Source organism: Phaethon lepturus, unplaced genomic scaffold (assembly GCF_000687285.1).
Source record: "Phaethon lepturus isolate BGI_N335 unplaced genomic scaffold, ASM68728v1 scaffold4869, whole genome shotgun sequence".
NCBI classification, from domain to species: domain Eukaryota; kingdom Metazoa; phylum Chordata; class Aves; order Phaethontiformes; family Phaethontidae; genus Phaethon; species Phaethon lepturus.
Window position 1 is genome coordinate 29,685 of NW_010565444.1, and position 23,908 is coordinate 53,592.

General features: G+C 41.4%; 1 protein-coding gene across 1 annotated transcript in view; it reads right to left on the minus strand.

Moving 5' to 3' along the window:
• The window catches only part of ST5 (suppression of tumorigenicity 5), a gene marked incomplete at its 3' end in the record, with an annotated part of 75,795 nt that overhangs the window by 18,498 nt on the left and 33,389 nt on the right, over positions 1-23,908 (minus strand). The window contains exons 4-9 of the mRNA XM_010295182.1: positions 10,202-10,350; positions 7,286-7,501; positions 4,309-4,405; positions 3,320-3,364; positions 808-992; positions 49-158 (exon numbers count right to left, since the gene is read on the minus strand). Of these exons, the coding sequence (XP_010293484.1) occupies positions 49-158; positions 808-992; positions 3,320-3,364; positions 4,309-4,405; positions 7,286-7,501; positions 10,202-10,350 (802 nt within the window). The remainder of the gene's footprint in view (positions 1-48; positions 159-807; positions 993-3,319; positions 3,365-4,308; positions 4,406-7,285; positions 7,502-10,201; positions 10,351-23,908) is intronic.

The following is a 23,908-nucleotide window of genomic DNA, read 5'->3' on the forward strand; positions in this document are numbered from 1 at the left end:
GACACACTCCCTCAGCACTGTGCAGCAGAGGAGCACCGGAAGGTTTACCTATTGTATTCGGAGACAGGGAGCCAATCCTTGGCATCAGGAAAGCAGAACTGAGGGATAGCCTTGAGACGCTCCTCCGCTTCACGCATTTGCTTGGTTGGTCTTTCTAGCTGCGGGGGAGAAAATTGAGGTTCAGTCAGTTACTGTTAGTGCCAGCTTCACAGCACCTCTCAGGACAGGGGGGATACTAATGAGCTCTGAAGAGCAAGGGCCCATCAGCTAATTCTTTATTTGTGCTTGGCAGAATGAGGCATGACCCAAGGACGAGCTTGTATGTTAGTACAATAGAAATAATCACTGCTGGGGGTTTTTTAATTTTTTTTTTAATTGCCCAAAACTCCCTTGTTGCATAATGGCCACTTAAAACACAGTCCTAACTCTAATTCCTTTCTGCTGCAAGAGCACAAGAGAAATGCCATAGATCAGCAAAAGTCTTTCCATTGATTTCAGTGAGTTTTGGAACAAATCCTAATACAGCCAAAATGAGTTAGAAGTGAGATATTTAGAAACTGAATTTAAACACCGTCTTTAAAGCACCTGCTATCAGACCAAACTCTCCAGCACTGGAAAAGATAAATTCGTAAACAGGGAAAGCTTTCAGTCATCTTCTCTATGCCCTTCGCTTTGTAAAAGATCACTTTGGAAAAATTATGAAAGCTGACTGATTAACTCCATTTAAAAAATAGATTTCTATTAATTTTCCAACTTATTCACTTTATTGACCTTAGAATGAACTGTACAGAAGACTTTTTCTTTTACCTTGGGAAACTGATAAGTCACTTCTGGGAGGTAAGTGTTTTTAGAGGGCTTCTTTTTCAGTGACACTACCACAAAATACTCAAATAACTCCCGTTCCTGCCATTCAATCAGCTCCAGTTCCAGGGTTCGATAACTTGGAGCCCTCTTCAGCATTGACTGGATGTGCACTAGACGCTGGGTATGAGCTAGCATTTTACAAAAAAAAGAAAAAAAAGAAAAAAAAGAGACAGATCATTACCTGGGACTGTAATGTGTATGTGTAAGCCACAGCCATTCACAAAGGACTTTCAATTTGCCAGCATATTATTCCCAGCATTTTCTCCTTTCAAAAGCAAACCTTCATACTGTAGTCCCCCTCACTAATTGCACCCATAAATCAAAACTCTCCCTAAGTACTGAAGTGATACAGAACTAAGTCACTGAAATAATTTGCAGTTCATAACTGTTACCCTGACAAAGGTCTGCTTTTTCTTCACACATAAGACTAGATTATAAGTCCTTATGTGGGAGTGCAAACGCACTAGGGCCTCCGGGGTGGCACATCTCAGGTCTGACCTGGACCTGGTTTACATTGGTCAAAAACAGTTTGGTGACCCGTCCCTACGTAGCACAGCTTTATGCTAAGAACCACTGAAGGTGTATTTTCTCCTTCTCTACAGCACGGATATATCCGTACAAGCCATGGAATGACCTCCAGGGAAGGGGGAAGGGAAGAGGTGCAGATTGCCTCCTGTGTGATTGCTTTGCTTGTGCCAATTAGACTGAGGGGCAATCTTAGATTCATAGTCACGTCCAGTCCTGATTCAAAGATAATGCCTTGACTTGTCACTAGACCTCTATGGCAGACTAGTCAGTAACATCACTACCAGTTCTGGTAGACTAGTAAGTGAAAACAGCTAAGTAAAACCAGCTTCCTGCATGCTCTTCCCCACCTCTTCACACTAGGATCTCTGTGCAATGGCAAATGAAATATTAGCAGCCCATGTCAATCCCTTAAGGCTACATTCACTCATGCTGCCCACAGTTTGCAAAAGGCAGGCTATCCCTTGTGGTGGGGAAGTAAGGTGTCACAAGCATTTCATCACAGCAGTAATTAAGTAATTGACACAAAGAAAGGGAAACCCCTTGATGACCAGCTGTGGTTCAACACCACAAATTTAAAAATTATTTTGATAAAGCACCTGGATCTTGATGTGACCACACAATTAGGGAAGCTAAATGCCAAGAAATAACCTGCCTTATCCTGCCTTGCCATAACCCCACACTGCCGGCCAGTGCTTCATACTTGCAAGAGGTGAAACCAAAGAGCCCACCCCAACAGATGGGGACCCAGTGAATCCTGTCATGCTACACACGCCAGCTGGATCTTTGGCTCAGGATGCCCTGAGAGCATCAATGTAAATACAAGGTCACGCAGGAGCAGTTGGGGAGCCATCAGAATGGAGATCCTCCGTTCCACAACAATGGGGGAAAAAGCTTCCCAGCTTCCAGTGAAATCAGAATATCCTCCCAATAACAAGAGAGAGGCCAGGCCCTGTCTGTCTGCTTTCATGAGCTGTGAGCAAAAGCAACCCCTATATTTTTTGACACAAAGAGAAAGAGAACTGCAAGTGCTTTTGGGGTGGTACCTGTCTACAAAGGAGCAATGAGGTTTTTTCCACACATTGCTGTACAACGTTGCATACAGCCTGTTTTGGGTGGTCTTACCACCACCTGTCTGGATCAAATCTGTTTCCCTAAGACAACTTTTTCCAGCAAATTTTCCTGCATGAACAGTAAGCATGTGACATCTGCAGTAGACAGACATGAATGCTTGCCCCTTATCTTATAACCACAGCTCGGCACTCGTGGTTTTTTCCCCCTCACTTACTAACGACATGATGGGTTTTTAGAAATAAAATCTGTTGTTGCTGCCTTCAACTTTTTTGTAACTTTTTTATAGTTCACTCTGTGCATCAGGACTCTTGAGAATGAGGGACTAATTTACTGGACTGGCTCAAGCAGAGTTTGTGCAGGTGCTGTGCACTGATAAAGGAATTTCTACAATTTGGAAACTGCAGACCTATAAAAGAGTATAAGAATTGCTATGCTGGATCAGACCCAGAATCTTGCCTCCAACAGCAGCTAGCTGTAAACACTTAAAGCAGTGTATGAATAAGAAGAGAGCATATTTATCCAATCTCATCCCTCTAAATTTGCACCCAGTAGTCAGTCTGGAAAACATCAGCATCTGTGAAGTGGCTGACAAAGCAAATCTATCAAAGGTCCTGTTCTTCATTATATGACACAGTTGCCAAATCCTTGTTAGATCTTCACAGCTCATTTTGTCCTTGCTTTCCACATACATGCTCCTGTGTTGGAAACTTTGTGAGCTCTGCAGTAATGGAGTTAGCATAGATCAGGAAGGAAAATACAGGCCATGGACAGGAACAACGTGCAGTAGCAGAAGAATGTGTGTTGATAAGGTCTGTGACAGTGGCTGACTTGAAGTTATTGAAGTCTGATCCCTTACCTTTAAACCTGTCATCTGAGTCACTCTCACTCTCGCTGTTCTCATCTGCGGAGGGGATAGACTGATCAGTTAATGCAAAACCAAAGCAAACATAAACTTGGGTTACTATGGTGAAACTGGGAAAAATCGTATCTCACACTGAGCCTTGTGACCCACACATGCTCTCTCCTCAGTTTTGAAACACCTTGAAATAAACAGTTTGAATGACTCCTTAGATTGTGTTTTCCTTGGATTAAGTTTCAATTTTGCTTGAGAAAAGAGCTTCATTTTGATGAAAGTGCAAAATTCATTCTCCGTTACAGCAATTGGTTGCACTGAACTCCCATCTACGCTAAGCTACAGAGGTGAATGTGTCATTTGCAAAACAGATTTTAACCCTTCCACTGCTTTTTCAGACTTCAACTTTTTTTGAAAAAATGTTACACAGCATTTGAGAAGTCAAAGAAAGCCTTATGAGCTTTGTCTGGGCAACATTTTCAATCGCCAGAACTCACCAAACAGAGTGAGAGTAACATGCAAAAGTAACCTTATGACAAGATGTATTTTTGAGGTGTACTCGCATTAAAGATCTATTGTACTCCTACTACAAACATGGCCTGAATTTCTTTTTGGCCCCTGCTTTTCCAGAAGCAGTCTGAAACGCAGTGTGTGTTATATTCATATGCCAGGAAAAAGCATGAATGAATTACAAGGTCAAAACTGTGAATTTTGGACAAAACTTAGAGATGCAAATTACTCAAAAAGTGAACTACAGAAGAAGCTGGATGAGTCCATCTGATCATGGGATTAATAGGACAGACAATGCTGAGAATCTCAGTTTATTTTAAGCTCATCCCCATTTTCTCCTTTTGCAGACACAAAGTTATCATTGTTCGTGGAAGAAAGTTCTAAACAAAGCAGAGCCCAAGGTACATGTGGAGGAAAGAAGGGAATCTGTTAATCCTATAACATCCAAATGGATTCACTGAACCGTGATGCCTGTGTCATACCTCGTAGAGACGCTGTTTCAATATTGGACATAGAAAGTTTCTTCAGTCGTTTTTTTCCTCTTTTTGCACTGTAAATGGAATTGATTCTTTGGACAAGCTGCAAAATAAGAAAATGAGAAATCAGAAATAAGTAAAAATACTTTTCTCCTAGAAGACTTTTAATTAATCTATCCAAACAAAAAAATTTCACCACAGATGATAGGCCAGCTGAACCCCCCAAAGCCGTTACTATTTCAAAGTGCATGTCTTATCTCTCTTATTTGAATCCCATTTGTTTGAATCACTTGTTTTGAATCTCACTTCTTTACCTATGGATATATTTTAAAAAATAATTAAATAACTCAGAAACCTAAATCTCATTTTCAAAAATCACATAGACATTTGTAATAAAAGCACAATGAGCCTGAGGATTCAAAGGTAGCCGTTATCTTCTATTACCTCATTCCCCCCTCTCTCTCTCGATGCTATTTTTTCTCTCTTCACTTGCAGTGTCTAAGTAACAGTGATCCATTAGCCATATCCAACTTTGCCAAACTCTCATGGACCTTAAGTTCATGTTCTTATTTTGAATATGAGAGTAACATGTATGTTAGCACCTCCCTGAACTGAGATTTTAGTGTGTTCAAATAAGCACCAGAAGAAGATGGCCCTAACTTTTTAAAGGCTTTTCAGGTACAGAGTGAACCAGCTGCTTTGAAGCTATATCGTATCACCTGAGGATCTGGCCCATATGGACTTCTCCCTCCCCCTGCCAACTCATGCTGTACCTACCTTACTTCAGAGATGCTCTATCTACTGTCTCCAATCCTACCCTTATCTACAAAAGTATTTTGAAGTTAGCTACTCGTACTGGCTTTAAATGGCTTTAAGCAGCACTAGCCAGAATTTTAACTCCTGGTAATCATCTTTATGACTTCCCTGAGGAGGACTAATGCAGATAGTAACTGTCTATCCAAAAAAATCTGAGATGATGGAAAATATTAATGAGATAACTTGTGTTTAGTGCCTTCAACAAGGCGTTGGAATTACTAAGAATTTGCAACTGAACAGAATATTATAACTTGTAGAGAGTCATAAATGTGTAGCAATTAATCATCATAACGTTTTTATGAGTCACAAATAGTATATTTCATTCCACAGCAGCTTTACTCATAGAACTAGAAAACATTTTGGAAAAGATGTTTTACCTCAGCTTGCAGAGAGAAATAAACTCAGTGAGGGAAAATAATTTGCCATAGACACAATAGAAACAGTAACAGAACACAGGCTGGAACAAGAACTCGTGCAACCCCTCCAACAGGGGACACGGGTCTGGCCCAGAAGGAACAGTTTGAAGTGTTAAAATCCTCGCTTGTTCTGCTCGAAGCAGATTTTGCCTCTACATACTGACTGAACCATGGGCAACGCAGCAGCCAGGCTCAGCTGGAACTTCTCTGCTTGTGGCCGTGAGCCTGGCTCTGCCCACTGGGAATCTGCGCAGCACCACGGCAGGGCCAGCAGGATGAAAGCCCTCCTGGCTCCAGCACATGCGCCGGCCCAGAAACTCCTGCACGTAAGCGCGGAACAAGGCATCAGGAACCAGGAGTGAGGCGCCTTGCTGGGATTTTTCACTCCCCTCGCTGTGCTGCTTGGCACTTGGTCTGCTTGAGCTACTTCATCAGGTGTAAAACACCTGCACTGTGGTGAGGAAAGCCCAGGTGTTTAAATTGCTTCACAAAGCATTACTGGGGGTGGTACAGAACAGGATTTTCTCAGGTTCGAGTTTTTCCCTCTAATAACTCACATTTTCTCAATAAAAAACTGAGATTCTCCAGTAATACATGATTCTAGGAGCTAGAGTGGTCAAAAATAGCAATTATCACAAGATTTATTATAAAACTATGAACATTCATATGCTGAGAACATAATTTCATATAAGGAGAATGTCTGTCCCTTAAACAAAAAAAAATTTAAAAAGAAAAAAAGGAAAAAAAAAAAAAAGAAGGTTGGGTACAAAACTTCCCAAGTTTTACTCAAAACCAAGTTCTAAGCTACTCTGTAAGTTACTCTGTAACTTGCTTCACAGATGCATGCTCATTTGTGCAGTAAAATAGTGTAAGTAAAATACTAAGGATGTAAGCTTAATTTCCTTGGTTTTGTTTGTTTCCTGCTTAGAGAGAATTCCAGACTAATTGACAAGAATGTAAAATTCTCCCTCTACTCACAGTATTTACAGTCACATACTTTAAAATATGCTTTTTAATAAGAACAGGAAAGAGCTGAATATACAGTAAAAATCAACTTTATTCACAAGCCAAAAATAAATATATCAGCAGTTCTCCCCCCTGCCGTTGCTATTGTACTAGAAAAGGTTTGTTGATTTTTTTTGTTGTTTGGTGGCTTGGGTTTTTTCCACATCCCATTTTGAATTGGAATACTCCTTGAAAAATGGAAAATTATTTCTTACTCCAAATCAATTAAGACAACGGGGTTATCTGGATGGGGTAGGTTGTGAGTAAATGAAGGGAAACATATTAGGCCAATAATAGTTATTTTCCTTACACCAGTAAACAAATGATGGGGGAAAAACCCACTTCAGATGCTGCTGCATGTTATAAATAATAATTGCTTGACCATCACCCATTCAAAATCATAAAGTTAGGTACACAACAACGCTCTGGCCCACAGAGCTTAAAGAAAAGTGTGGAAAACAGAACTGGCTTAAAATCAGCTCTGTGCAAAGATGGCCATCAGATGTTTGCTACTCTTAGACCAGGGCAGAGCTACCCACTTCTAGGGAAAGGATTTTCACAGTACTGCTGTAGGTAAAAAAGGAGTATGTCTTGGCTCCTGAGAGTTACTGTTTCTGTTTTGATCTCAATTTTCCTTTAGGATATAAAAAGAGCTTTCAATGATGGCTAAAGGCTGGATAGAAATTTGCAAGCTCTTGCAGACAGGTGACCTATCCTCAGCATAAGCCTGATCACCCTGCCAGTACCTTTGGGATCCTCCTGGCCCGTCGTGCAGACAGCAGCTCACTTGTGGTACTCAGGCTGTCGTCATTGAGGCTGGAAGGGGAGGAGGGAATGCCAAGCTGAGCCAGCAGCAGCATGTCATCATGGCTGTGCCTCTTGGGCAGTCGTGGTAAGCGGTGGCTCTTCCTTTCTGACCAGTTCCCGATACGCAGGGACTGGCTGCTGGGTTTCGAAGGTAGCTGCAAGAACAAGAACAGCTTGAGCTCTTCCCCCTCTCAGCAACACTTAGTGCAGGAGCAGCTCTGTGTGAGTGAGTGGTGGCTACACAAGGACATCATGCCAGGTGAGCCACTGCTCTGCGGGACATGTGCAGAGAGAGGGTTTAAGGTCAAAGTAAAGAGACAGGGGTCAATATCGAAGACTTTAAAGTTCAAAAAAAAACAATAGTACTTTTGGCTTTGGTGCATTTCCACGCACCCTCTATGAGCCTTCAAAACTAACTTAAAGGCTTGGCTGGCATCAGAACACTGACCCGATGGGCCTGATCCATCCCTTTCACTTGCAGTACTGAAAATCAAGAGCAATTACATTGACGTTACTATTTTATCCTGGAGAAAGAAAGTAGAAGGTCAAGCTCGCCGTATTTCCATGGTGTTTAGACGTTTTAAGCACTGCCAGTGTGCAGAGGCACAGTTACAGCTTTGTTCTGCATTTGCAAAGAACTCCCTTTAAAACAAAAAACAGTTAACATTGCAGGGGGAAGGGAAAATCTCATTGACAGGGTTAAGCACCAGGTAACAGCTATCTTTAAAAATCTTGGGCTCTTTTGGAGCAGTCCTTCAAGCAGCTCTTGCCCAGCTCTCAGGAAAGTTAATCAGCAGGCTGGCAAGGCCAGGTCCCTGCCTTCTCCTCCCAAACACAAACGCTGTAAGAAGCTTAACCAGAAAGTACTATTATGTCAATCGGCTGTCAGTTGGCATTTGCTAATATTCTATTAGCAGTATTACAAGCTATAAACCTGCAGCTATAAATGTCCCATTTGTCCTACTTGGAGGGCTTACCTATTACAGTGCCATACTACCTGGGATTAAGAGTAGGTGTTTCTGTATGTGTGGGCTTTGCATCACAAATATAATGTCATCGATAAAACATTCTTTTTATTTTTGCACCTGATGACTTCAAACACTCAAAGTAATGAATGGGAAAGGAGAAGACACAGTGGAATTCAAAATGACCACATGACCACAAGCCAGTGTTTCTGAGGTCTCTGCTTACCACAGGTTAGCATGCCAGGAAAATCTGCAGCAGTCTATATTTTAATGAAAGGAATTCTTTTTGGAGATGATTGTTGAAAGCCTGCTGACCTTCTGATCTCTTCCATCTTGTTTATCATCATCCACGACTGAAAAGTCATGTTGCTAATCCAGCTATGTTGTATGCTGGAAAAACTGGGTGATGTATCATTGCCAAAGCTGCCATTCTTCAGGAAATTGAGACTTTTCTATTTCTGGTCATTGGAGAATTACCCAGGCCCATAGCTGACCTGCTCTTAGTCTCCCTTTGCTTTACATAGCAGCACAACGACAGCGCAATTATGGCAGGACTGGCTCCTGGCAGCATTTCAAAAAGAAGCTACCAGAATAAAGATAGCCTGTTGCAAAGACACCGAAGTACTTATTTACCGAGCAACTTTACAGAAGTCATTTTAATCTGTATATTCTTTGGTCACCCTGTGTAAAACAGAGAACAATGGACAGTATCTTACTAATGGACCTATATGATTCCTACCCTAATGGTACACCCTGTTGGATCCTCTAGAAGGTACACAATTCCTCTGAACACACACAGCCCAAAATAACTGTTATGCACAGCATGTCTCTCACGACGAGGTTATCTTCATGGCTGCAGTTTCTGCTTCTCCTTACTCTGCCTGATTACTGCTTTCTACTTGTTCCTTTTTCAGTAGCTTTGTTGAAAACACTCCTATTTTACAAATTATGTTAGGTGCATACTAAGAATCCTGGTGATACTTCTTTTGTCTCTTGGACTGTGATGCTCACATACACACAAAATAAGTGAAAGAAAATATATTCAGTTTTGTTCTAGGTCTCTTTACAAGACAGAAATGTAAATTGTTATGACCTTTTGTTCAGCTGCAAATTTTCTGTTGATTCAGTGCAAAACAAAGTTCCTTTAAGAGTGTTTTGAATCTCAAAATTATGTATGCGATGAAATTTATATTTTTCCTTATGAACACAATGATCCCATAAACAACAAAGCAACCTGGCATTTCATAGCATTCACAAAAAACAGACTGCTTTGCAAAATTCACCACAAAATGGAAAGTCTGCTGAGTTCCTGGTCTTTTACTTTATGCTGTAAATACAATATATACAGCCTCGTTAAATGCAGACACTCCGTTTTTTCTGATTACTTTATTATTCATTTATTTATTGGGGGGGGCAAACTTGTCCTTCTCCACTTTACAATAAAACATGCCACGCTATGTACTTCACATTAGCAAAGTCCCATTCGGCCTCACATAGCGATACGTGGGCAAGATTAAGCAGCTGACTTTTTCCCTCCTGTCCCTACTAAAAGCCCAGCAAGCAAACATGGAGGCAATTCACAAAGAGGTGCAGCCATGCAAGTAATTTAGGGCCAGATTCAGCTCACAACCAGTGGAAGGGTTCTGCTTAAACTCATCAGGCCGTAGCCAGCACAAAGAGCCATCAGATTCTGCAGCGCAGCGCTGAGAAGCTGAGCTGCAGCTGCCAAGAGCATTCCCAGCAATGATTTATGCATCTGATCGCGCTCCTTTTCCAGATACCCTTTCTCATTCAGCACGGCTGCTCCTCCTCCTACGCCACGATTGATTTCCTTGCAAAAGTTTTAAATAAGCTTCAAGCACAGAAAGACCGGCGCCGTCACACCGTTACCTGGGGAGGTGATGTGTATTTCCTGTCCTGCGGCGTCCACATCCTGTGCAAAGAATCTAGGGAATTCTCCGAGAGCTGATGGGATTTTCGGCCCGCATGATGGCCTTTCAGCTCCACATCCTCATACGGGTTTTCCTTGGGTGACTCGCCTTCACGGTTTGTTGGGGTTTTTTTAAGAAAAGAAAAACAGACAGGAATGTAAAGTTAAAAAAAAATAAAAATCATGTGAACCAAGTGAAAGGCTTTTAGAAAAGCTCCTCAGCTTTCAGCATGACTCATCCCTCTAGCTGCAGCTGGAAGTATTTGGAGGAGAACTTGGCTATGAGGTCGTCAAGTTTCTTTGGGGTTTTTTTAACTGCCTTTTTTTTTTTTTAATAAAATGCAAAGATTTCACAAGATGTGCTTCTGAGCATCCGCGGCTGTGGAAAATTTATTGATATATAAAAGCTAAAGCGCATAACTGCTTTAAAGTGTATCAGTAGATTTTATAAATCTATAGCAGCCACTCACAGGGTGAAATGAATAGCAATAAATAACTGTTCTCAGTGTACCACCCTTTCACACAATAAGACAACTTTTATTTGTTGCTACCTTCACTTTTCTCTTCCCCTAAGAGAAGGCAAAGAAAGAATAAACACTTCAGCTCAGCAGTGCCAAGAGAAAAGACTGGAAAATGTAAAAGATGAGGGAAGAATTTCTGCCCCAACCATACTGCATCCTCAAAGTGTTCTTTAAAACACACCATGCCTTCTAATTAAGCAGCTATTCATTTCAATTTATGTAAAATTAATACCTCCCAGAAGGAAACTCATCCTGCCAGTAATACATAGAGGCTTGAACAGTTAATCACTAAATAGTGACATAAATCAAAAATACATCAAAAAGCAGACTGCAATCTTTGAATTTTTAGCATTTGAAAACCAGAACCAAAATTTATAGTCTTGATTTAAGTGAGATCCAATATCTTTCAGCAGCCTAAGGACCAGTGGAATAACCCACCATCTCCTCAAAACTCCTGAACTCACTAAACCTCTCACTGAGCTAAGAAGCATGAAGATGAATGAGTGTCATCCATGTCTTCAGACAGTTCGTAATCAGCAACTGGTTTAGAACTTAAGGTTTTTCAAACACAGGGTCCTTACATCTTTCCAAACATCTTTCACAGAAAATCTTTCCCAAACAAGTGATCTACTCAATTTCAAGACTTGAATCTGCAGAAACTTGAAACATGCAGGAAGTTCAAAGCTTTTGAATCAGTTTGCTTTTGGTTTTATATCTAAAGATTACTCTAGACCTCATGGTTTCAGTACAATATATATTGCAACACAAGCTATTAAATATAAGAAATTCAGATTTTACTACATACAGTATGTCAATCAAGAACTGAGGACAGAAAGCTATAGCATGGTTTATTATTCACACTGTTAGAGAAAATATTCACCACTTTTACAGAGATGACAGTTAAGGCATAGTTTTTCCAATGAGAGTAAGACCTTGATTAATATCCAGTTTGTTTGACTATCAGTTTTTTTGTTCTAGGCAGAATATTACATTTCCTCATTGTACAAAAGAAAACAAAAGTAGTTTGTGCTTTCTACTTTATTGTTAGGCCTGGAAGTATGAGATTGCTTGATTCATCAATTATAGCGATAAGAGCTTTTGCTTAGCAAGTTCACAATACAAGTGAAAATACAGTTTTGCTTTGGTAGCAAAATCATACTAAGATTTGTAGTTAAATATAAGTGAATGTTTTAGCTTTGTTTTAATTAGAAGCCTGAATAACTGCTGCTTTTGAAGAATGTTTGAATTGGCAATCACAGCTGATTATTTCATCCAGAGGGAATCTGATTCTAGAGGCTGCACTATCATCATAGTCAATCCGCATGCCGCATGGGAAGAACACCTTCAGGTGCACGGAGTACTTACAAGAAAGACCTTCTGATGAATGCAAAGAACAGGATAAATCTTAAGCAACAAATATTTCTAAAAAAAATTAAAGCTACAAATATTCTGCGAATTGTTTGATTCCTTCTGCTGGAAGAAAAATAAATAGATATTGCACACTAATTCTGTTACTTGTAAAATCTAGAGCTCTAGCTATGATAATCATAACAACAATAAATGGTCAACTTTGCAAAATGCTGTTGCTTACTCACAGCTAATTGGACTGTACTAGCATAATAAAATTACTTGTAAGCCCGAGTCAAGTATAGGTCAAGCAAGCATTTTAGAATGGATTAACAGATTTCAAAATACCCAGCTACATTAGACAGTGCTTAAGCATATGCTTCCTTGTGAAAACAAACATTATTACATTAGTATGCATCGTACCCAAACTCCTGAGAAGGAACAAGCCTATCAGTTGAAAAGAAACCTCTTTTAAAATGTAAAGCATTTAAAAGTTTTAGGGTGATTCTCTTATCGAGACAGAATGTAAAACAGAATTGCTTGAACCCAGTTAAACTCAACGTTACTAATGTTGACCTGAAATATTAAGTATAGAAACAGGCCCAGAGAAGTCTTGGATGAGAGGAGAGGGAGGAGCAAGGAATCGTGAGCAGAGGCTGCTTTTCTGACTCAGATTCTCTACCAAAAGAAAGTTCAGGCCAAATTCCTCTTCAGTGTAACGTGGAGGTCAGTGGAGACACCACAGGGATTTTAACTCTTTCCCTAGAGTTACTTCAGATGACTGGCTTGCTGTTCAAGAATACTTGTTTCTTTTACTTTTCTCATTTGCTTAAAAATCAAATTATTTCAGGATCTTTTTTTTTTTTCATTTTGAAATTGTGCCTTGAGACCAAATATGCCCCACTTGCTCTTTTTTTTTAAAGAATAAACTTCCCCACCAAATCTCTGATACTGAAAAATAGTCTGATCAGTCTGAAACAACCTAGTTTTGCTGATTTGGCATTTGAACCCAGTATTTGGTTCAGCCAGTGAACTAAAAGAGGTAATTGATTTGTCTAGGTCTTCATCAATTTTCAAACCTCAGAGAACCATCTGTTTTTTTAGTATATATGCTCTCTCTGGTGGATGAGACCAAAAGATCAGATATAGAAAAAGAGCACTAGGCAGCCCAGACACACTGGTTTCTGGGTGCCAAGAGTAGGTAGGACAAGTGACAAGAAACCCAAGATGGCCAGCAAGCTAAAAAGATGCGTGAGGGTACCCTGAACTGCCTTAGAGCAGCATTTAACCCTATCACTCTGCACTGTGTCTCCCTTCCGTGGGAGAAAGACCTGGGAACTGATGGCCACCAGCAGATCTAGGTCCCATACAGGAGCAAGGCTCTGGGGAAGGGCTGCGGTGGTGGCTGCTACTGTTGCTGCAGCACAAAAATGAGGAAGGCTTCCATATAGCTGGGCTGGCTCAGAGGTTTGCAGCTTTGAACTCTGCATTTCTCCTCAACACCGTCACTTCTCCAGTCCCAAAACCCAGGCAAGGAGTGCTTACAATCTGCAAGCTGCAGTGCTTTTGCATTCGTTTGGATTCGCTGCAAAAGAAAAACACATTCACAATGAAAGAGCAAGGAAACATCCTTGTTCCTTCCATATGGATGTCTCTATTGGAAACCAAAAGGAGAAACATAATGCAGTATAGAGGCCAGGCTTGTGTTAATGAGGCTGATCCAACTGCCACACAAGACAACTGCAGACTACCACTGACTTCAAAGGAAGCTGAATCAGACTCCCAAAATGCATATGGTCTCACAAAATAGCAAGCCTTTTGCAAATACTGTCTCTAATCACCATCCCTGCTTCCAGATTAGTTCCCTTAATAAGCATTTTTTCAAGTTTCCCGTTCTCTTGAATTCTACGTACCGAACTGCTGAGTTTACGTGGGACATTTATCTACATGACATTTATCTTCAGAAGATCTCACAGACAATTTAATGATTGGTCCATAAGGAAAAGACCAAAAAAAAAAAAAAAGATAAAATAATCAGTGATCTTTAGAAAAGTCTTAAGGAATGCAGTGCCTTGAGCTTAAGCATCCATGAGTTTCCTCCAGCAACTGCGATTCCTCACTCCATGATGCTCTGCAAGTCATCCCCACCGAGTCCTGAGGCAGCACACAATGTTCCTCTGCTCAGTCTCTCACACGTGGCAAATGGGAAGCAGAGGCAGACTCAGCAAGCCTGTCTCACACTGAGAAAGGAGTGAAAAGTAAGGCTGAGGGGAAAAAAAATGCAGGCAGACACTTCTCTATAAATGGCAGAAAGCAGGGAAATGCATAATTTCTTTCTAGATGGGAGAAATAATTATCAGAGGAATGAAGTGATTCACTGAGTGCTGATTATAACTCCTGCCTTCTGCACTGCCAGGAAGTGAGAAGAATCGAACAGCGGGTATACAGTAAGGGAAAAGGCTCATCAACTTGTGTTAACTTGGGTGCCTAAATTAGGAGCCAATGTTCACAGAGGAGATACTACCACCAGAGGGTGAGATGCCGAGTGCCCAAGCCCGAAGCCTACCACCTTCCCTGCTGTCTACATAGGAAGCCCAGGCTCCTGAGCTGTACCGCTAAGTTAGACGGAGCACCTCACAAATGACAAAGTGTGTATTTCCTGCATAATAGAGCAAGTGCACAAAATATAGGGCAATTGATGTATTTTATATTATAATGAACTGGCAGATGAAAGTTTCAGCTGCCATACCAGGAGAGACTTGGGAAAAAGCAGCACACGCCTCCAGAGGCAAGGAGCTGGAAATAGTGGCAATAAATGGGCAGGAAAAGAGTCCCTGACGGGCAGAATCAGGACTCATAACTGACAAGTAGAAATACCAAGTGAGCAGTCTGTACGAACCTCTGGTGCTTGTGGCCCCCAACCCCTCAACCTTTTGCAGTGTTTCTGTAACAACAGACACAAGGTGCAACATCAACTACTTTCCACACATAATCTCTCAGATAGCATCTACAAATCCTTGAACTACCTTTTCTGCCCTCTGCCCATGACCTCTGTTCGGTTGTAGATATAGCCCAATTCATCCAGCTCACGCACATTTGGTGCATACGAGCCCTTGCAGAAGATTAAGATAAAATACAACTGTCCAAGGAAGAAGCAAGCAGAGAAGGGTGGTTGGGGAATTCTGCTTTTGCTGCCATTGAAGAGGAAGCAATGGGAATGAACCTCTCAGTGTAGGCACTGTATGAGGAAACAGCACAGGATTCATGCACTGTGCATACTTACAGCTCACCAGCATCTCTGGGCACTTAAGTCCAAGGAACTGCTCAACGGTGAGAATCCAGGTGTGTTCTGCATATGCATTACTCATTCATTTTATTCATAAAATTACACAAACACAGATTCGCACCGCCAGCGCTGGATGAAAACTCAGCCACTGGGATGTTTACGAGCATGTTCAGATGAAATGGATGAAAACCACAAAATCTCCACACTCTCATAAAGTATCTGAGCTTAGATCTTTAGTACATAGATGAGCCTTTTCAACATCAGAGAAGTTGCAACTATGCATCTCAGCTGAGGAATTTTCCCCAGGAATCTGTAGAAAGAGGAACTATTTCAATATCAAATTACAGCTAAGACACATTATAGCTGCTTTGAAAAGCTATTGCCCAACAGTACTAAGTTACAGACCATTACTTGCTTACAATCCTACCACCCACTGTATCAGCTCAGTACCATGTTCTCAGAAAAGTAGTAGAGCATCCGCAACATGCAGAGTGACAAGTCTAAAATGCTATTGGCCATTTGAGCCCTGGGCCATGGAGTTTGTAGGCCACAGCCTGTGCTTTCTGAACTTTTCCAGTTTTGCTTTGCCTTGCAATAAGCAGAAGAAACACTGCAGATTCTTTCAACTCCCTGCTATCTCTGTAGCGACTGCAGGAGCTTAGAGCTGTAATCATAATGAAGCATTAGCTTCATCAGCTAGAGAAGAAGAATGGAGAAGAATTAGCACGGCTGATAAACAAATAAGAAATTTTACCCGCCAAAATCATCCATTTAACCCTCAGTCCAAAATCATGTGCATGAAAACATGTGATGAGCAACTGTTAGCCAAGTACAGCATCAGAATGCCTAAACTGCTGTACTTCAATACAGTCTCTGTACTTCACAGAGGTTTAACCCTGCTGACTTCAATACAGTCTCTGAATTTAAACTGGGATTTGGGAGAGCAGCCTTATGGTCATTTTACTCTCTGTTTTACTAACCTGCAGCATTGACTAGAAAACCAGGCGATAAAGCTGACAGATACTGTCAAAAGAAGCTGTAGTGGATGGTATAGCTGTGAGACAGACTGCAGAGAGAAAAATGGGGATCTAAATAAAGCACGACATGATTATTAAAAGTAACTGAAATCCACATATCCCAGTGCAGCAACAAAGCAGCAGGCTGATCCATAGGATCAGACAACTAGAGTATTTGGCCTTTCTTTGACAGACCCATATGGATGCTGTTTGATTTGATGTGCTCTGGCTGCCATTACCCTACAGTGTCTCTTATTAAAATTGCCACTATTACACTTCCCAAAAACTCACATGCTTTTTAGACTGTGAGAGGCAGATTGGGGGCGTGGAAGAAGACAGGAACATATGTTTCCCTGATCACTGCCTGCACCATCATTTTCTATCAATCCTAGCTCTGCCTTTCAGTAACAACTATCCAGAGACCTCGTGGTAAGGGTCTGACTGAAAACCCAAAATGTTTTCGGAGATGCAACTAGCACAGCACTGCTGGCAGAACTGCAATCTCTCCAAGTTTGCTTCAGCTTCACAACAGCCCAGCAATTCCAGTTTCTCCAAGATCGGTACAACCCTTTTGATGTGAGATGGCAATATGACAGACAATAATGCGACGCAAAAGCATGACAGGCGATAATGTGGCGTGTGATGATGGCATTTTACTGGAAAGATCAGCTTGCTGTCTTTCTAACCTTTTTCCACATTTACTGGAAGAACTTTGCAAATGTTCTAATCTGAAAGAAATGTCAAGCTGGAACATCTTCCAACTGGACCTCAGTCATCATTTCTGCAGCTCTTGGCACACACAATGGAGGATTCAGTAAAACAGCTAAATCATCCCATTTGTTACATGACATGCACTATGTCCAATTTACATCAGAATTCAAAACAACTAATCAGTTTAGGAGAGACGAGGTGCCTTAGCAGGAGGGATAAAGGGAGTGACACGCTGTTCTGGACTCCACAGGGAAGGTTAAGCCACTGACGTTCCTTCCACACTCAGGATCCTGCTTATAGGCCCACACCTGCCTATTTTAACTGCTCAGGCACCCACCTGGGTTAGGCTGCCCTGACACTCCACTTCGTAATGCTGATTTGAGACATATCGCTCCACCTCCTCAGAGACCCAGATTCGTCTGTTCTTGTCCCTCTGGAAAAGACTGTTCTTACCCAAGTACAACAACTTGGCCCTCACTAATTTCAAGGAGAGATAGCTACACCAAAAGAAGGACGTTTTGCTTCCCGAGCGATTAGCTGAAACCTGTACACAAGACTTATGTGGATATGATTTTACCCAAAAAAGAAAAAAGAATTTTTTCTAGGCCTGATACCAATGTGACAGGTTTGGGGCTTTACAATGATTTATTTTTCAGTAAACTCTCTGACCGGGAAGGCGGCCCATGCAAACCCAGAACTAGTTGTCTTGTTATAGTGCAGAAGTAAACAAGAAGCTGATTCTCCCCAAACTGAAGAGAGATACTCAAATTGACAGAGGAAAACAGATAAACAATTGTGTATAACTACACTGTTTCACTTCTCAGTCACCTAGGTTGCCAATTGTAACAAGGTTTAATTACACACCTCTAGAAGCACAGTGATTAAGTTGCTATCATCAGTCTAAGTCCTCTAAAGGTGCAAAAAATGTTTGTCAAGAGAAGTATCCAGCTACTGAAAGGGCTCAAAATCTCCTAAATGTGACACTGAACAGGTCCAGAGAGCAGAAGGGTGCATAAGAAACCCTGCTCAGGAGGGCCAGCTGCCCCTAGGGCCACGGATTGCAAGATGCTCCCAACGGGAGTCTACCAGAAGGATCCCATTCATAAACTCATCCTGGATTTAAGAGATCCCACAGCAATATTTCTTGGGGCCTTGCTTTACTTTCTAGACTGCTTCAGCTCAAGCTGTCAAAGCAGACACAGTAGCTGTCAGCAGCTGCTTCTCCTTCAACTGTCTCAGTTCTGCTGTTTGCCTCCTTTTCCCCCTCCAGACAGATTTACCACACAGTTTAACTATCACCTTTTATTTAAAGCCAATCTGAAATGATCTGACTCTGCTGACTGAACGCTTCGCAGACTCCAGAAGAGTCTTCTGACTGGCTTTGTCAATTACTTCTAAACAAACATAAACACAACCAGAGATGGGCCCGAACCCAAGCTCTGCCTCTGAACATTTATTTCTGAGATGGGAAGAAGTCTGTATCCCCATCAAGAATGTGTGGCTGTGGTCAGTGGACCACAGAGAAACTGTGATGTGGAGATAGGGAGAAATGAGAAGACAGAACTGAGTTCCAAGGCAAGCTTTCAAGCTGACCTCTGCCACCACAGACACAGATCCAAAGGCCTATGCTTTTTTAGAACAAGAACTCAACTGCTGAATCCCAGCTTTAAAATAAAAACATTTCAACTGTGCATAAAAACTGTGGCATTGCCTAAAGGAAAGATTTTTTCACAGGAATTTGTGCCAGTCACCTGAACCATACATTTTTTACTACCTTTCCTCTTGCCCAGGTTATCTGTCCCTCTTTAGCAGCTAATCTATCTGCCCAGGTTCCCGTTCCATGTGAACATTCACATTCTTCTCCTGGAGAAGAGCATTTCCTCACCCAGAGGGTATTTGATGGACTCCATCTTCCACGGTACATCCTAAAATGTCAGTTGAAAAACTGCTTGCATTTAACGAACAAAGGAGCCTCATAGTGCTGACTACGAGTCAGCACTCGTCATGGACGAGTCTATGACAAAGGAGAGACGCATGGCCTGGTGATCTACATAGCACTGGCACCTGCCACCAAGCAGCTCTAACACAAGTTCTGGCCCTGACACCTGTCATGCCTTTGGCATGCCACCTAACTTCTGGCATAGGCCAGGCCCAGCTGTACGTCACAGGCATACGCTAATGTCCCCAGAGTTCATGTTCCTGGGGACTCTGCTGCCAATGAAACACCAAAACTTCCCCAGGGTAGTAGCAGACACTTACCTTCCCCTTCACAGGAATTTGATGGAGAGGGCTAAACTAGAAGATCCATTTCAGCCCTGGAGCAATTCCAGCAGATCTCTGCACTGGGAGAAGGCCTAGCAGGAAGCCTGTCAACCAACACAGAGGAAGGGCTAATGTGACCCCAAACTGCCGGGCACACGCCAATGCATATGGCCAAGCCAGACGGAGCATGGGTCTGTCTGTTGCAACCCTGCATGGCGAGTACTCAAAAGAGCTCCAGCCACAAAGTCAAGCCAGTCTTGTCCCAAAGAAAAGCACAGCCTAATTCCAGCTGGAAACTCTAAAAGAGGGTAATTCGTTAGTGTTGTCTTTCCTGTTAATTAACAGATTTCTAAGAGTGCTTTGGACCATTGCAATTTAGTGAGCAAGCACCAGGCTTGCATGTGAGCCAGTCAGACAGAACGGGAACCTTACTGGGGCAAGACCTCTCTGCACTAATGTATGTGGCTGAAATAAGCCCATTTTTACACAAACTGCTCTTCCTATTGCACCAGTAAGATACTAAACCCATTAGAAGATGAATAATCCAACACTCATACATCTGGGCTATCTGATGAATAGTCCACCTATGACTTCAAAAACAGCAAAGAAGCAAGAAACCCTGTTAGTCACAGACCTTCAGGGAGGAAAAGCATTTTAATCGCTTGCTTTCTTCTCGAGGAAAAAAATGTTTTAAATGAGGCCCAGGCAGCTATAAGAGCAAATGGCTTTTTTTTGGACAGGGTAGATGGAGTTGTGCAACATCACAGTAAACATTCTCAATCTATGATGCAACATGCACAGCCCAGCTAAACGATGTGTCGCCTACACATCTATGTATGTCCCCTTAGAGAAAAATCTCCACCTGTTCTACTGTGTCCAGAACTCTGAGGAGTTACAGAGTAAGAAGGCCTGCCTTGCCAAAGATTTCTTCCACTGTATTTAATTTCTGAATTGTGGATGCAATTTCTCTTACAAACACAAAACTATAATTTGTATGGTTTTATCAGATTTTCTCAAGTTAAAATTCATATTGTGCCCTTAAACTTGCCTTCAGTTCATGCATTCAGTTTTTTTTGGTGATGATAACAAGTGCTTTCTTCTAGATGTCAGGTGAAAAATGCCTCAGAGACACCAGAAGTTAAATAACAATATTCAAATATCTCAGCTGCACTTAGGGGAACAGACTGGAAAACTGAAACCGTATGGTACATATGGCAGGAGATACAGTTGTCCACAAATACAGCAGAAGCAACCGTCTCAGACATCTCTTAATACTATGATAGTTTCTTGAATTTGCACAAAGACAAGCATGGTTTCACCAACTGGATTCATAAAGCCACATTAATTTTGGTCTGATTAAAGACTCATTCAAAACCACAAGAAGCAAAATAATGTTAAGTTTACTATGACTGCCACATTCCTGTGAGTGCTAGTGCAGAAGATGAACGAAGTCCACATGGCTCCCTGCACATGGAATACAGCTCTGATTAATATTGGGAATGTGCACCCCTTTATACAACTGCTTCTTGATTAATGCAGAATGGATCATTATGTTCCAATCCAATATCTGTCTTGAACATAACATGCAGATATTTCATCTATTAAAGTGTACAAAAATATTACAAAATTAAACAAAGAGTCTGGTTCATGATATCACTGGATTTCGAAGCACAATCATTTTTGGTTTTAATGTACCTTAAAACTTTTTTTTTTAAGTCAGCTCTCAAAATAACATAAATTAGCCATAAAAGTTCATCAGTGTCCTGGTCATTAAAGAAGGAAGCTGTAAGTGAAGGAAACAGGAGAAAGACAAAGGTTTAGTGTGCATGTGAATTAGATGATGAAGTCATGCAGTAACCTCAAAACCAATGACTCTAGTCCTAGAATTTAGGTGCTTAGAAGGTGTCTTTTGATCATTGTACTAGTCTGAGTGAGAGCACTCAGTACCCCAACACAGTATCTTGTAGATATCTAACATTAAATATGCTTTTTAGAAGATAACCTCTGATAGATAGTTCACAACTTATCCACAGCTCTCCTCTGCTTTCCAGTGAGGGAGAAATGTCCTGCTGAGCAGCACCAGGCTGGGGGATGCAATGCCAGACAGGAGACCTGGGCTGCTGTCTTGGGGGACACCAGCAAGATGAAGGAATGGCTCAGTAGGAACTTCAGGAAGTTTAGGAAAGACAAATACGGTCCCACATGTGGGTCAGAATAACCCTGCAACAGTACATGCAGGGCTGACTGGCTAGGGAGCAAGCTGCAGAAAAAGGGCTCGCGGTCACAGTGGGCAACGAACCAAACATAAGGCAGCAGTGTGTGCCTGTGGCAAGGAAGGTAAACCACACCTTGGCCTGCATTAGCAAGAGTGTGGCCAGCAAGTCACAGGAAGTGGGAATTCCCCTCTATTTGGCTTTGCAAGGCCACATCTGGAGTAATCACAGTACTAGGGAGACATCAACAGACTGGAGATAGTCTAGAGCAAGGCTAAGATGGTTGGGGGTTGGACCATACAACATAAATGAGAAAAGGCTGAGAGAACTAGGACTGTTAGCCTAGAGAAGTTGTGGGACACACACCTAACTGCTGACTTCCACTACCTGGGAGTGGTTATGGAAAAGATGGAGCTAGATGCTTCTTGGAGGTGCACGGTGAAAGGATGAAAGACAACAATCACAAAAAGCAACAAGGAGAATTATGACTGGACAGGAAGAAAAACTCCTTCGCAGTGATATCAAGAAAAATTTCTTCACGGTGGAGGTTAAGCAGTGGAGCAGGCTGCACAGAGAGGCAGTGGAACCACCCTCCTAAGATATTTTGAAAACTCAACCAGATGTAACCCTGAGCAATCTGATCTTACTGTGAAACTAGCCCTGCTCTGAGCAGAGGCTGGACCAGCTGACTCTGGAGTCCCTTCCAACCTGATTTTTTTTTTTTTAATTATTCTGTCACACAGTAGAGTGCTTAGAGCATTGCCCAAGATTTACTGCTTTTTTTTTTGCTTTGTGTTTTAACATTTACTTGCATTGAAACTTTTAATTCTACAGGGGGTAGTGTGGGAGGGGACTTTATTACTACAGTGACAATGTTTTAACTACTTACAAGGTTTTAGGGAGGCAGGAGATTCAACCAGGTATAGACAAAAAAAACACCACCACCTTTAGGGCAACTGTTCACAAAGAAAACCCAAAGCAACAGTGACAGAGTCCTATATAGCTTTGAAGCAGATATAAATCTATAAATTAAAAATCACTCTTTACAGACACCTGGTCTGCATGAACACAAAAGTGCTACTTAGAGACTGAGATCTAGCACTACTGGTATTAATTATGCAGATGCGATACACAAAACTATGATAGTTTCTTTAAAACCGGAGATCAAACTGCTTTGGCTTGTCTTTAATCACGCTTGGCAGTTTATAAGAATTATACTGATTTGGTATTCCCCCCGCACTGTCTGTATTGAATGAAGTGCTTTGGAACGAGGTTGTTAGAAGGCAGTACAAAACAATGAAGTTCTGTGTTTGTCCACAGATCTGAAATTTTGCATTCTCTTCCCACTGCCCTGCCAAAATGCCCAAATTATAATCTGCAGGGAGCTGGTTTATAGTTCCCAAAAGTTGGAAGAGCCCATTACGATTTTGTATTACTGAACCCAAGAATTCTTCTCATTTGGAGAAAGATTCTTATCATCCCTGAACATTTCTTTTTTATATTTAACAAATCAAAGCAAGGAAAAAAAGTATTATCACTTAACAACTGGCAGCACATTGACAGGTCCTGAGCAAAGACAAGCACTGTAATTAATGCACAATACATTTTCAAGTATAAATTGCATGGTGGTCTGATTGTTCATAGGGAAGGCTGATGATCATTAAGGACAGTCTTCACAGAAAAAACTTTTTACTATCTACATAAGCTCTCATTTTTATTAACAGACACTGAACAGCAGCATTTTTTAGTGTTCTGAAAGCTTTTTTTTTTGAATGGCATAAAGGGAGCGTACAACTGAAAATAGAAAGAGTAAATTCCTGTTTTCACTAGGCTGACAAGCCAGAGACAGAATTTGCGTATAAGAATAAAGAGCCCCAAGCTGCATTTTGTGGCCACTGTTCCTTGCTGTATCAACTGATATGACCAAGAATAGTTTTGTTCTATCATCTTTGTTTGCCCTTCAAACATTTGTAAGCAGTATTAGAGTGCCTCTGGTCCTTTTTTTACCAGACTAAACAAGCCCAGCTTGTCAGCGTCTCTTCAGAGGACATGTGCCATAGGGCCCCTGACTATCTTGGTAGCCCTCCAGTTTTCAGTAGATAAAGATTCATTGTCCAAAGTAAAATGAAGTCCCCTTTGTATCTGTTGTGATAATACAACACTGAAAGAGTTAAAAACAATGCAGATATTCATCACTTGTGTGGAAAATCTGTGCTCTGAAGGGCTGCCCAATTTTCAGTAATTATAACAACTTTTTTGATGTTAAAAGAATGTATGCATAGGCCATACATTTCCTTCTAAGACCAAGAGA